The sequence below is a fragment of the Rhineura floridana genome, chromosome 10, assembly GCF_030035675.1.
Source record: "Rhineura floridana isolate rRhiFlo1 chromosome 10, rRhiFlo1.hap2, whole genome shotgun sequence".
NCBI lineage: Eukaryota > Metazoa > Chordata > Lepidosauria > Squamata > Rhineuridae > Rhineura > Rhineura floridana.
Genome location: NC_084489.1, coordinates 55,566,213 through 55,581,731, shown reverse-complemented (window position 1 = coordinate 55,581,731; position 15,519 = coordinate 55,566,213). Strand labels below are relative to the sequence as shown.

Here is a 15,519-nt window from a genome sequence, read left to right as displayed (position 1 = left end):
TGTTAAAACAACAAGAAATTGGTCCCAGGCTATGGTCTGAAGGCACATGAGGCCAGCACCCTGCTGAAGCTAAGCAAGGTCAGGTCTGGTCAGTACCTGGATGAGAAACTGCCTGGGAACCATATGTAAACCACCTTCGGTTTCTATGATGAAGAGAAAGGTGGGGTATAAATGTAATAAATAAATTTATTTATTTTATATTTATTTAATTTAATTTATATACCGCCCTAAGCCCGAAGGCTCTCTGGGCGGTGTACAAAAAGATAAAAAACAAGCAATATATAAGTACAATAAATACAATAAATCAAGAAAACAAAACAAACAAACAATAAAAAAACTAAACAGCATCCAAAAATACAAATAATGATGAAAATACCATTAAAACACACTTTAAAATGCCTGGGAGTATAAAAAGGTTTTCACCTGGCGCCGAAAAGATAGTAGCGTCGGCGCCAGGCGCACCTCATCGGGGAGGCTGTTCCACAGTTCGGGAGCCACCACAGAAAAGGCCCTGGTTCTAGTCACCACCCTCTGAGCTTCTCGATGGGATGGTACTCGGAGGAGGGCCTTAGATGTTGAGCGCAGTGTCCGGGTAGGTTCATATTGGGAGAGGCGGTCCACCAGGTATTGCAGTCCCATGCCGTGTAGGACTTTATAGGTCAAAACCAGCACTTTGAATCTAGCCCGGAAACAAACAGGAAGCCAGTGCAGACGGGCCAGAACAGGTGTTATAAGAGCGGACCTTCTGGTCCGCGTCAGCAATCTGGCTGCTGCATTCTGGACTAGTTGTAGTTTCCGAACAGTCTTCAAGGGCAGCCCAACGTAGAGCGCATTGCAGTAGTCCAGTCTAGAAGTTACCAGAGCATGAACAACAGGCGAGGTCGTCACTGTCCAGATAGGGACGTAGCTGGGCTACCAGGTGAAGATGGTAGAAAGCATTCCGTGCCACCGAGGCCACCTGGGCCTCAAGTGACAAGGAAGGATCAAAAAGAACCCCCAAGCTACGCACCTGTTCCTTCAAGGGGAGTGTAACCCCATCAAGAACAGGATGAACATCCTCCATCTGAGCAGAGAAGGCACTCACCAACAGCGTCTCGGTCTTGTCTGGATTGAGCTTCAGTCTGTTAGCTCCCATCCAGTCCATTATCGCGGCCAGGCAGCGGTTTAGCACGTTAACAGCCTCACCTGAGGAGGATGAAAAGGAGAAATAGAGCTGCGTGTCATCAGCGTACTGATGGCAACGCACCCCAAAACTCCTGATGACCGCACCCAGCGGCTTCATGTAGATGTTGAAAAGCATGGGGGACAGTACCGATCCCTGCGGGACTCCACAATGGAGAGTCCAGGGCATCGAGCAGTGTTCCCCAAGCACTACCTTCTGGTGGCGACCCACCAAGTAGGAGCGGAGCCACTGCCAAGCAGTACCCCCAACTCCCAACTCCGTGAGTCTTCCCAGAAGGATACCATGGTCGATGGTATCAAAAGCAGCTGAGAGATCAAGGAGAATCAACAGAGTCACACTCCCCCTGTCCCTCTCCCGACAAAGGTCATCATACAGGGCGACCAAGGCTGTTTCGGTGCCAAAACCGGGCCTGAAACCGGATTGAAATGGATCAAGATAATCAGTGTCATCCAAGAGCACCTGGAGCTGGCCGGCATCCACCCGTTCTAGCACCTTGCCCAGGAACGGAACATTCGCCACAGGTCTATAATTGTTCAGGTTATCTGGGTCCAAAGAGGGTTTCTTCAGGAGCGGTCTCACCACCACCTCTTTTAGGCAGTCAGGGACCACTCCCTCTCTCAAAGAGGCGTTTATTATCTCCTTGGCCCAGCCAGCGGTTCCGGTCCTGCCAGCTTTCACCAGCCAAGAGGGGCAAGGGTCCAGCACAGATGTGGTCGCCCGCACCAGTCCAAGGATCTTGTCAACATCCTCAAGCTGTACAGACTGAAACTCATCCAATAAACAAGGACAAGACCGTGAAATGGCAGGTGTAATTCAATGTAAACAAATGTGAAGTGATATATTCTGGGACAAAAAAAATCTTAATTTCACATATATGCTCATGTGGTCTGAACTGACACTGACTGACCAGGAATGAGACCTTGGGGTAGTCACATGTAGCTTGATGAAGATGTTGACCTAATGTGTGGTAGCTGTGAAAAAGGCACATTCCATGCAAGGGATAATTAGGAAAGGAATTGAAAATTGCTGATATCATAATGCCGTTATATAAATCTATGGTGCAACCGCATTTGGAATACTGTGTACAGTTCTGGTCACCTCACCTCAAAACATATACGGTAGGGCCCCACTTATATGGCGGGTTACATTCCAGGCCCCTGCCGAATAGCGGGACATAGTTCGCAATCAGCAGTACAGTGCAGCTGATCGCTGTCAGCTGGAGCACAGTGGCTAATGCTCCCTGTGCTGCAGATGATTGCGTGCTACAGTTGGAGCGCGGGGAGGGCAAACGCTGTCAGCTGGAGCGTGGTGGCTGGAGCTCCCTGCGCTACAGCTGATCAACCCGCTGGCGCAGTATTAGCAGAATGCTGAAAAGCAAGGCCCTACTGTAAATGGCATTGGGAAAAGTTCAGAAAACAGTACCAAAATGATCAAGTGGATCATGTGAGGAAAGGTTGCAGCATTTGGAGCTTCTTTGTTTAGAGAAAAGGCAAGTAAGAGGTGACATTAAAGAGGTCTATAGGAATTATCCATGGTATGAGATAGCAGATAGAGAAAAAATTTTCTCCCTCTGTCATTAAGCTAGAAGGTATGGACATCTGATGAAGCTAAATGCTGGAAGATTAAGGCAGACAAAAAAAAAAGTACCTCATGGAGTGTATAATTAAACTATGGAATTTGCTCCCCCGGGAGGCAGTCACGGCCACCAACTTGATTCGCTTTTAAAGAGGATTAGATCAATTTATGGAAGATAAGTCTATTAATAGCTACTAGCTATGATGGTGGCTATGAGAGCCAATGTGGTGTAGTGGTTTGAGTGTTGCACTACAACCTGGGAGACCAGGGTTCGAATTCCCACACAGCCATGAAGTTCACTGGGTGACCCTGGGCCACTCACTGCCTCTCATCCTCAGAGGAAGGCAATGGTAAACCACCTCTGAAAACCATTTACCATGAAAAACCCTACTCATAGGGTTGCCATAAGTCAGAATCGACTTGGAGGCAGTCCATTTCCATTTATGATGGCTATACTCTTCTGAATACCACTTGCTGGAAACTGCAGGAAGGGAGAGTGCTCTTGCACTCAGTCCTGCTTGTGGGCTACCTGTAGGAATCTGGTTGGCCACTGTGAGAAAAGGAAGCTGGACTAGATGGGCCATTGGCCTGAACCAGCAGGCTCTTCTTAAGTTCTTAGAAGTGGAAGGTGTACAAATGAAATCTCTTGCCCACTATGGGCTTACTAGGTAGTCTTAGGCAAACCTCTGGTAAGTCTCTGTCTCTTAGCTTCAGCCCTCAGCATCTGCAGTATACGTATAAAGAATACAAATTACACAAAAATGTACTTTGAATATATTTTTTTTACTAGGACTGAGGTGATAGGAGGAGAGTTTCCAATAACTGTAATATAGATAGCTAAGGGGAAGAAGACAGATAATAAAAATCAAGGAGGAGGAAGCAGGTAGAAGTCCTCAGGAGTGTGGTGTGCTCAGTGTATTGATCTGTTTGAGGTTTTAAAGAGAAGTAATGATCATCAAGAAGAGTTAAGGGCCTGTGGTAATACTTGTACAGTGAAAAATAGAAAACTCATAAATACTAAACCATGCAGTTATGTTAAATTGGTTGCATATATTCTGTTGAACAGTTACTGTATTGATTTTATTGTACATCACTTAGATATATCAGTTTCAACTGGTATATAATAACAACATTTTGTTTGTGCACACATGCTCAACATGTGCATACAAACAAAAATAATTTAAATCAAGGAAAGAGGAGATAAAAGTAATTTGTGCACAGATTAATAGTACATGATAATACATATTAGTAGATAATAATGTCTTTAGTAATTTAATTTCCTCATTTAAGCTAGATACAGTAAAATTTCTAGAAAGAAAGTTTGTAAATAAAGAATGTGAATGTCTTGTATACAGATTTAATGCTTCTAATCCCTGAATCATAGTTAAGAGACCAGGCAGTGGGATTGCACATTCCTGCACCTCGCTTGTGTGAATGCTCGTGGCTTTAATTATGATTAATGATTGCGTTGGCACAGATTTAACTGTAACTAATGCTAACTTCAATAAATATTTGGTTATCGGGTCGTTTCCCAACTTGGGGGGGGGATGACAGGATTCTTTCTTGGTTCCCTTATTCATTTTCATTGGCGATCACTCGTGAATAAATAAGATTGTCTTCCAGGGTAAGGTCTGTAACAGTGGGTATGTAAGTGACTGTGGAGATTTATATGTAAATGACTACCACCAGTTTATCAAATGCTCCTTAAAGTACAGTATATTTGGGAGATAAGCCTATTTAACTGCTGATGATACAGTCCTCCAGTTTTTTTTTCAAGTGAGTTTGAGGAGGGTTATAAGGTGTTTTTGTAGCTTATGTACATTTGAATTGTTAACTGTTGATTACAGTAAAACACAAATTATGGCTGTTGGTAAAGATCAGAGATTAATTTAGTCGGATTATGAATGGGAAACGGATTGCCCAAGTCAATTTAAATGTCTAAGGGTCACCATCACTAGTTCAGGACCTTTTAAAGCGCATAGAAAATGTTGGTCAAACAATTAAGGGTCAGATTTTATTTTGGCAAAGGAGGTTAATTCATTCCATCCACGCTGTAACTTTTGTATGTTTTCATATGAATCCAAGAAAACAAGTCAGACAAGAGAGACTTGCTGAACACACAAATTGACAATATGGTATCCCATCATCATTAGTGTAAGGTTAATTAGCTTATGCATTTTCAGAAAGTAAATCCAAAAGGCATTCTAAGCTAAACTATAGTGAATTCAGATTTAAAATTCTAACTCTCATTCATGTTATTTGTGCATAGTACTTGCTGTAGTTTTAATTTTTATCTAAATATTGCCTATGGATATATTTAAATAGTTATATTTTACCTTTTTTAAGATAAAAAGGTTAAGAAAAAAAGACTTGGTGGGGTAGCATATCTTGGATTTAAGATTTTCATGAGTTGGTAAAAATTAATGCCTAAAGAGTCTGTCTCTTTCAGATGGCATTGAGAATCGATTTTTTAAATAAGCTGTTCTGGTGATCAGACACTAACTACATCATCAGGGTATTACCCTGATTATTTTATCTCTTCCATGTAGACATTAAAGAACTCTGCATGAACATAAACCTTAAATAAAAATACTCCTTCCAATTATTAAGCATTATTTGCTGCATGAACCATCCTTATGCAAGAGTATAGCGAGACAATGTTCATTGGGTGGGCAGAGACAAAAATTGGGAGGGCAGAATTCTGGTTGGGGCATCGGTCACTATAGAAAAGGTTTCTGGGGGAAAGGTTTTCATTGGTAATGCCAAAATAAACCCCAATTTATGCATTATAATTAGGAATTATGACTTGTGAAGTTTATTAATTTAAAATACAATATTCGTGTGTGGGGGTTGAATACATATGCAAGCAACATGTTTCAGTTTTTTATTTTTCTTACAAACATTTCCTAACATAAAACCAATGTCACCTTACAGTAATTGATTTTGAGTTTCAGTGTTTCAAAATAAAGTATCATACAGAACAAAATTACAATGTACCATTTGTAATTCAGTAATATGAGAGCATTGGTCAGGGGTTTGGTTACTTTTGCAAGGTATGTTAGGATGGTTAAGAGAGATTCCCTTACAGGAGCACTGGTTTCAGTGTGAAGTAGTGGAAAACCTGGAACAAACAGTGTTGCAGTGTAGTCTGTATAGTTGCCCCAGATCAGGGCTTCCCACAGTAGTTTATGTTGACTCCCTGGGGTTGATGGGACTGGGCAAGGGTAAGTAAAGTCTATAGTTTGAATGGGGGTTGAAAATGGCCTTGGGGTGTTCAAGAAGTTTAGGAGATATAGTGTGAAAATTTAATTAGGAACTATGAGATTCTATTTCTGAGGGCATTGGCACATTCAGAGTGCACTTCCCATGCCAATGAGGAACCTTTATATTTAATAATATATTCATTTTTTTTGAGAGCCACTTTAGAGTGTTGGACTAGGACCTGGGAGACCAGTGTTCAAATCCCCACACAGCTATGAAGCTCACTGGGTGACCTTGGGCCAGTCACTGCCTCTCAGCCTCAGAGGAAGACAATGGTAAATCACCTCTGAATACCGCTTACCATGAAAACCCTATTCATAGGGTTGCCATAAGTTGGAATCGACGTGAAGGCAATCCATTTTCATTTTTCATTTTTTTACATTTTATGATTCATAGTAGCGGTGATTATATGGATTTATACAATCCATAGAAGTGTGGATTATATATTGATCTTTTTTAACTTTGTTACATTTAAGAATTGGTGTTGGAATTGATGACAACTTTATAAGCTCATCAAGGGATCAGTGAACTCAAACATTTGAGAAATCATGCCCTAGATAGAAATTTATAGCAAAATGGTTCGGGGACAAAAGGGATTGGGTAAGAGAAATTATACTGGTCTTTTTGCTGAGAAATCAGACCCATAGGATGTTTTACTTAGCTAGCTTTGTAGTTGCAGTTTTGCCTATCAAAAAGTAATGGACCGAATCCCATACGACTGCCAGGACAATTTTGAACAATGACAGTAGGTGAAGAAGGTCAGATAGCAGGGGACTGTCAACTCTGTTATTAAAATCCTGAGTTAAACCATAAATGAGTAGGATCCTGGCTTTTCTAAAGAATGCAGTAGTTTTTATTATTGTTGAAAAATATATTGTATACTGCAGTGATTATACTATTATGTGGTTTTAATTATATTTTTAATAATGTCCCACTTTTTATGGCACTATTGTAAGACTGGTGATGGCCTTTGGCTTATCTGTAATGCTGAGTGGGGTTTGAAACCAGCTTCATATTTTGGGCTCAAAAACTGGTTAAGAATGAGCCCTGGTTAGTAATAACATAGTTAGCATATGTCAATGTAAATATAAGCTTTGTCCATAATATGAGCAGGGAGAATTCACGTGAAAGAGTTGGGGACTTGTACTGAAGGTCATGTGATCCTACAGCCTAATCACTCTCCTTTAACCATGGTTAAGGGATTGGGAGCTTCTGAGTGTTGCAGAACAGTTGCAGCTGAGGGTTGAAATAAGACACAGACACAATAAACTGGGTTGAACAAAGGGCCACTTTATTGAACTATAAAAACAGAACTTTAACTGACCTGCAGAGGGAGACCTAGGTGCGGAACTATCTATAAGCAAGACTTTGTTTACAGCACTCGGGCAACCAGCCCCTGCTGGGACAAGTGTAAGCCCTTTTATCTTACCCCAGCCACACCTTTAGGCGAGCGGGGGGGGGGCTACCCACATCACCACCACCCCGGGGCCATACAACTCCAGGTGGATGAGGTAAGAAGGCCCCAGAAGCAGTCCATATCCTGCCCTTAGGCCATAAAGCCCTGCCTGGCAGGCCTCCGGAACCACCAATCGTCTCCAAAGGTGCCTAAGGGGGCCACCAAGCTGTCCTTACCTACTTCCCTTCCCACACCTATCTGCCACAAAAGGGGAACAAATCTCTATTTAGTCCCCCTTTACCCCACTGCCGAGAAGAATATCTCGCAGACACCTCCGCAGGTCATTCAAAAAGATGTCGTTCCCTACATCTGTCAGGTGAACCCCATCTGCCCTATAAAGTTCAGCCCGTGTGCGTCTTATTTCGGCGTGATGTAAAGCCAAACCCCCATGAGCAAGAAAAGCCAACCGAAGCTGTCGGTTGACCTTCTTCCGAGCCCGATCTATCCCCTTGGGGGTCCCACACACCACGCCAATCCCTGCGTGGGAGGATGTCTGACCACAGCAGACGAACCAAAGGCCAACGTTGCCTGATAAACTGCAAGTCCTCACCTGCTTGCAGACAAAGGGCCTTGCCCTTCAGTAAACCCAGGTCATTCCCTCCCAGGTGAATGACCAACACGTGTGGAACAGCCCGCACTAAACCATGCTGGAATAACATGGGGAGGAGCCCATCCCAGCGCATCCCTTGTCGGCCCACCCACTGCACCGTGGCCCACTGACCGAGGCCCAGCTGCGCACCAAAACGTGACTTCGCAGCCCTACTGCCTGTCCAGAAGACCATGCTATGGCTGCAGATTATGATGCACCTCCACTCCGTCCCCCACCAGCAACCTGCCAAAACAAAATAAGTACAAGAGGTTAGGGCTTATGCCCTCCTGGCTCCTCCAAGGGTCGAATATAGCCTTGATATGGTCTCGATCTCCATCTCCTGATGGCCTGCACCCTCTTAGCCGAAAATCCAATACTGGCCATGATAGATGCAGCACCAATCCTAAATGAATGTTTCCCAAAACTGGAAGGGTCGACCCCCAAACCCTTTAATGCTAGCTTGGTAAGCGCCCAGAACTGAAATTTAGTGAGAGGGGAACCCCCAGCATGAATAAACAAATAACCCGGCTCCGTCCCCCTCACAGCCAAAAAACAGCATAATGCTCTTACTGGGTAGATGTCCAAGACAGGAGAGACTGCTTGCTCTACCCTGCGTCCCTTATGCCCTTGATCTGTCTTAGACCAGCGCAAGGTAACCGTGGCACACCCATCCTGTAAACTAGCATCTGACAGGAGAAGTGCACACAGCAATAATTCCACCTTGGACCCAGCCACCACCTCGCTAACCCGAAAAGCCCCCCAAAATAAGGTGAGGGTCGCCGCATGAAGCAGCTGAGTCTCATAACGGGAAGAGCATATGCCCTCCCAACGCCCTAAAAGCCCTACTAGCAAATTGGGTGACATTGGACAACGAGCATCAGGGGCAGCTGTGCTCTCGCGAGCCCAGCCTGCCAGCATCTGACGGACCCGAAAATCATCCGTATAATCACTAAGACCCTCTGCTTTTGCTAAAAGTGAAAGCCCTGTCAGCTTACCTCTCAGCGTCCTGACAGAAAGGCCCTTCCTTCGGCCTTCCACCAGGAATTCCAGTAGGTGCTCCATGGGGATAGGCCACGTTTGTGTGTAGCCCCTGCTGCCCCTAAACTCCTGGAGCTCCCTACCTGCTCTCTGATAGCTGGCCAGCATGCTGGGTGCAACGGACAGGCTTATGGCCCTCTCTGACTCCGTTCTCCAGTCTCCCAAATCTTGGGCGGTACGGCCTCCGGCTGAGCCCTGGCCAGTGGTGCCAGGTGTCGAAACCTCTCCATCTGGTTCCGCAACAGAGCATCAGTAACACCATTATCAATACCCAGCACATGCATTGCCCGAAATAAGACATTATAATGTAGACGCTGGAGAACAAATGCTTGGACTAGACCCATAACTCTTGGATTCTTAGATGTGAGGGGGTTGATAATATGGACTGTGGCCATGTTATCACACCAAAAATGGACAGTAGCATTCTGCAGCCTCCCTGCCCAGAGATAGACCATGACTACTATGGGAAAGAATTTAAGAAAAGTCAAATCCTTGGTTAGCCCATCCGTAATCCAAGCCTCCAGCCAATCCCCACGGCACCATGAAGCCCCCAAAACTACCCCGAAACCAAATGCCCCAGAGGTGTCTGACTGAACCTGTAATTCAGCTTCCAGTAGCAGGTCCTCCCTCCAAAAGGAAACCCCATTAAAAACTTGCAAAAAGGACAACTACACCTCCAGATCAGTGCACAAGGCAGCCTTGACGCGATATCTGTGGTAGGGTTGGGAAAGTCCTACCATAGCATCGTACACCCACTGGAGAAATGCACGGCCTGGTGATACTACCCTACACGCAAAATTTAGTCACCCTGCCAGCTCTTGCAAGACTGCCAAGGAAACTTCCTTGGCCCTAGAAACCTACTGGAGACTTGACCTGCAAGAGGTCAAGCTTGTCCCTGGGCAGCCTACAGCACTGTTCCTCAGTATCGATTTCGATACCTAGAAAGGTCAACACGGTATGGGCCTTCAGTCTTTTCCGTGGCCAAAGGAACCCCAAGTTCCCCTGCCAAGTCAGAAAAGTGAGACATCAGTTGTTGGCATGGTGCCGAACCCGCAGCACCCACAAACAAAAAATAATCCAGATAGTGTGCAACCAAATCAGAGCCTGCCCTCCTCCTGACCGCCCACTCCAAGAATGAGCTAAAGTGGTCAAAAACAGCACAGGAAATAGAGCAGCCCATAGGCAATGCCCTATCCACATAGAATTGGCCAGAGAAGGCAAATCCTAGAAGCTCAAAATCCCCCAGGTGGATGGGCAAGAGACAAAAGGCAGACTTGATATCGCATTTGCCCATTAGGGCACCTCTACCCCATGCGCGCACCATGCGCACTGCGGAATCAAGCAAGGTATATTGCACTGTGCACAAACTATCTGGTATGAAATAATTAACAGAGAGCCCCCTGGGATAGGACAGGTGATGAATCAATCTAAATTCCCCAGGAGTTTTTTGGGGCACTATTCCCAGGGTGACACCCTTAGAGTTGCTGTAGGGGGAGCAGGGAAAGGTCCCAGCACCCTACCTGCCTGTACCTCTTTGTCAATCTTACCCTGGACAATTGCTTCCATGCCCCGGACAGACTCAAGGTTCTGGGACATGAAAGCAATTCTTTGGCCGGTATATGGTATCCTAAAACCCAATGAAAAACCGTGTAACAAAAACTGACTACCTCTGTCAACTGGGTAGCCTACCAACAATGCCCGCAACACTTCCTTACCTTGAGCAGCTCCAGGAGGGGGCTGCCTCCTGCCGCCTCCCCCTCTAAATGACCTACCCTGGGGGCAGTTGGTGCATGAGTGCAAACCTCCACAGATGGAGCACTCATGCCTGATATGACGGATTGCGAGTGCACCCCCCCTTGGAACTGAATTCCCAACAGAGAAACCTGTGTTGAACCCCTTGCCCCGCATTAATGCAGGGAAGGGTAGTTGCTGGCTGTCTGCTCAGGAGATGCCCACTGTCACTCCTATCCCCCACTAGAGCCTGGGCGGCCACCATAAATTGTAGCCATAACTCGGGCTCCTTTCTATCCCATGGCAAAGCTGTATCAAATGCCGCTCTCATCCTAAAGGCCTCATCATAGGAGAGACATGCCAGGCCAGAGAACTCTTGAGTATCCCGTGTATATGATATCCAAGTACTTGAGCAGCAGCGGACCTCTCCGCGGCTGCTTTTGTACTATAATGCCTGCATAGATCAGGTATGCTGGTAGCCAATTGGCCCACGACCTGTCTACCGTCCTACGCCTGGGCCTATCTGTATCCCTATCTTCCCCTTTGTCTTTATCTTTTCTGGGAGGCTCCCAGTATAACAGGGAGAACAGGTCAACATACTCCCCTCGTAGAATTTTTTCTTTCGTGGTAGGGAGTAAATGAAAGCCAAGAGGTACTGACATTTCCCCAAAGGGGACAGCGTCTGCCGCCACAGCCCCAAAGGAGTCATCAGCTGCCTCCATAGTAGGCTGTTCTATTACCTTCGTGGGCAATGAAGTCTCAGCAGGCTGGCTCCCAGCCTCCTCAGCAGCAGCCTCAGCTTCTTCACTTGACCCTGATGGCTGCCAGACCTGGGTACAAGCCACCATAATCGGTGTTTGCTGAGCCCCAGATGACTGACCTGTCGCCACTCGACCAGGTTGGGCGGAAGGCCATCTCTGGCCCTGAGGCCAGAACCCCCATGGTGGCATACCCCATCCAGGCCAGCCCTTCCATGGGTCTGGTGTGGCTAACTCACCTCCTGTATTCACCCTGATGGCGCCGCAGCCAACTGGCACTCTGAGACCGGCCTCACCGCCACTTTCTCTCCAGATGGTACTGCAGGGGCCATGCTAGGACCAGCTTCCAGTGCATCCAGCCTAGCCAAAATCATGTCAACAGCACTAGCATTAGCAGCACTAGCAGTAGCAGCACTAGCATTAGCCGGTCTGCCGCCCGACCCCCCTTGCCTTCTAGCCCTCTTAGGTCTGGCCTGTGATGGTCCTGGGGGCTCACGATCCTGATGTTCCTGGCTTCCCCCTTGCCTTTTTTGCCTCTCCAGCGCCTCTAGCTGCGTAAGGATAGCCACCCATGGGGGCGTAATATCTTCTGTCTGAGGCACTCCCAACAGTGGCAACAGCTGGGACGGTGCCTTAGGGGCCCTGCCCTTGCCCTTTGCCCCCCCACCCTTCTTGGGGGGCATAGCAACTCCTATGTAAATCAATCAACAATTGATCGATCAGACTAATCAATCAATCGCTGCAGATTGACATGATCAATCAATCAACAATCAATCAATAATACAAATCAATTAGCAATCACTGACCCACTACAAATGTAATGCAAAATACCAGGCAATCACTGCCTGCTAAATTGTAATACAAAATATATTCCCCCATTGGAGGCATGTTAAAACACGCCTAATGTCTATGGGGGGAGGCAAGAATCCAATCCCCTACCTTATATATACCCCCTTTTCACAAACCATGTAAGGGTATGTGTGTTTCACCTCCCTTATACCCCCCTTATGCAAACCCATGTGTAAGGGGGGATGACACGCCTCCCTTAATTCCCCCTACCTCTGCCCTGGGTGAGGGGGGGGATGAACGACCATCCACCTCCCTTATTACCCCCCCAATCAAAGCCCTGTGTGCGGGGAAAAATGCTTATGTAGAACTCGTGGGGGGGGGGCGTCCTGCTTCTCTGCCTGAGTTGGAAGCGCTACTGATTGAGTGAGGTGTTTTCAGCATTCTGGTGTGGGCTCCTTTCCTGTCAAAGTGTGGAAACAACTATTGCTGGGAAGGGCTGGCTGGCTGGCTCCCAGAGTCCCTGAGAAAGAAACATGTATATTAGATCAGTAGTAACATTACTGGGACATATTTCTTCATGTCTTGACTGTTGGAAGCATTTTAGACTAAATGGGCTGTGTTAAACCCTGTGTGTCATTGCTTCGTTATTTCCTGTACAAATAAGTTGAGACTTCAGGTTTACCTTCTCTTTCCCACATTTTAAATAAAAGTATTGTTTTGAAATTGTAGTTCAGGCTTGTGAGTGGGAAAACATTTGCTTTGCGACCCCCAGTTGACATGAAGACCTGGCCCTCCCTGTTGTCAGAAGTTAGGCAGAAGGGTTACGATTAATCCATCCCTCAGTGTGGGACCTCCTGGGGCCATTGTATTGCATAGGAACATAGGAAGCTGCATTATACCGAGTCAGACCATTGGTCCATCTTGCTCAGTAGCACTGAGTGGCATATGAAAGTGCCAAAACCACATTTCCCTTCTCTTTTATGTAGCTGTTGTTTCTGTCTTGTAAACACTACCCTAGAAATTTTAAATTAAAGAGTGGCATAGAAATGTCTTAAATGCATATCTATCTTGACTAGGGGATAAAGGATGTGAAAGAAAAAGCTAGGGAATAAAGGATGTGGGGGAAAAAACCCTAGGAAATAATTACTTTCATATGACTATGCAGTTGCAGAACATTGTCGTTCGTTATATGTGTCTGTTGTGGTGGATGTTACCCCTTCACTGGTGACGTTACCATTGGCATTTTGGCATCTGTAGCAACACATGACTTGTCATATCACATTGGTGAAATATACCATATCTTAGGAATATTAAATAAGTGTATTAAATATGCAGTACAGTGTAAATATTAAATACTGTATAGATTACAGAGCAAAATAAAATATGGGCAAAACCTTTTACAGTTTCAGTAGGAAAAGGTTTTGCTGTCACTATTCCACAGACTTGATATAATTTTTATATGAAGTGAGTGATTTGGATCATCCAGTATTAAAACACTGAATAAAGTACTTGTATTCTCAAGGGCTAGTGTAGCTAAAGGAATCAGGTCAGTAGATGGATGAGGAGCAATAACAATAAATTAATATGCTAAACTGGCTCTGATGAGAGAGTGCTATTATTAATTTGTCTGAAAAGTTTTCTTCATAACATAGAAGAAACTTAGAAAAAATGGAACTTCCGCCTTATTGTAGTGGTGGGGAGAGAAGATGAAATGGAGTGAACTCTATTTCTGTGTGGGTTCAGGTGAAATAAGTGGAGGTTGTATGTGGGAAGAAGTACACAATAGAAACACAGATTATGGGACATTGTGAGTGTACTGGTTAACCACATTTTTCTTAAATTGTGCCTTTTGTCTTTCAGCTTCTCTTTTGAAAGGCCTAAAACATTCTAATATTGTGCTGCTTCATGATATTATTCACACAAAGGAGACGTTGACACTGGTATTTGAGTTTGTGGTAAGTTAACATTTTTATGTTCTGTGATCTGAACTAGGACCCCTAAAAGCCAAATGGCTACCATTTGGTTAAAAATGATAATTTACATCACAGTTCCTTGCTGCCTGCGGAGATAGACTTGCCTGTAACCTAGCATGTTGAGCCTGGAAACCTGTGAGCCTGTCTCAGGCTTGCTCCATTTCCTGTTGCTATCAAAGGTTTGGTTGGCTGGTATGTGGGGCCAGGCCTTTCAAACTGTTCCCAAGTTGTGGAAATCCCTATGTAGAGGCATGATTGGCCTCCTCTGTTTGGGATTTCAGCACTATAAAGATGTCTGTCTGTCTGTCTGTCTGTCTGTCTGTCTCTCTCTCTCTCTCTCTCTCTCTCACACACACACACACACACACATGGCTCAAGTTAGTCTCTTGTTTTTTGGAGAGTTGTGACTTAACACCTGGTTTAATTTTCAGTTCAACTCTTTCTTAATTTACTGGTTACTGCTTTTGATTGTATGCATTAATTGTATATATTAATATTACATACCTGTAAGTATGTGGTGAGTTGCATTAGGGACCCATGAGGAGCCAAAAGGCAGCATATAAATATATTAAGTCAACTACTGCAGTAGTCTTGCAGTATTAGGCATTGTAATGTAATTGATACTCCAGTATTTTTTGTTAACTGATAGCACAATTATAGACTCATTTTATTTGAGCTCTTCAGGCTTGTGGCTATTGTAAAACTTAAAAAGGGGTGGGAGGGAGGCAACATGCAAGATGAAAATCTCCCTAAGTAACTTTTGTTTCACCGGGCAGTTTGCGCTTTAATAAGTGGTGTCAGAAAAAGTCTGGTGAATGTAATTTGTACTTGATAGCATCTTCTCTCCAACTTGCACTTCAGCTATTAATTAAAACTTCACTTTGCACAGTACACAATGTAATGATCTAATTTTGTTCAGAGAAGTGCTTTGTGAATTCTTGGGTTTTAACTTTTAATTAATCATTCTACATTTTCATAAGGCAAACATATGGTATTTGTGTAGAACTACTTCAGGATTTAGTTGAAGTATTGTACAATCCCAATTTCTACAGATCCAGTTCAGAATATTATAATTTATGAGAAGCAAATGAATCTCAGATAGGGTTTTTAGATAGTATGTATTTTTGTGAATATTAATAAAGCTGTACAGTCTAAATTTAATGAGT

General features: G+C 44.7%; 1 protein-coding gene across 12 annotated transcripts in view; it reads left to right on the top strand.

The window, feature by feature from the left end:
* Window positions 1-15,519, top strand: part of CDK14 (cyclin dependent kinase 14) — a 571,841-nt gene that overhangs the window by 163,289 nt on the left and 393,033 nt on the right. For all 12 annotated transcript variants that reach the window (XM_061586439.1, XM_061586434.1, XM_061586445.1 and 9 more), the window contains one exon: window positions 14,241-14,335. In XM_061586439.1, the coding sequence (XP_061442423.1) occupies window positions 14,241-14,335 (95 nt within the window). The remainder of the gene's footprint in view (window positions 1-14,240; window positions 14,336-15,519) is intronic.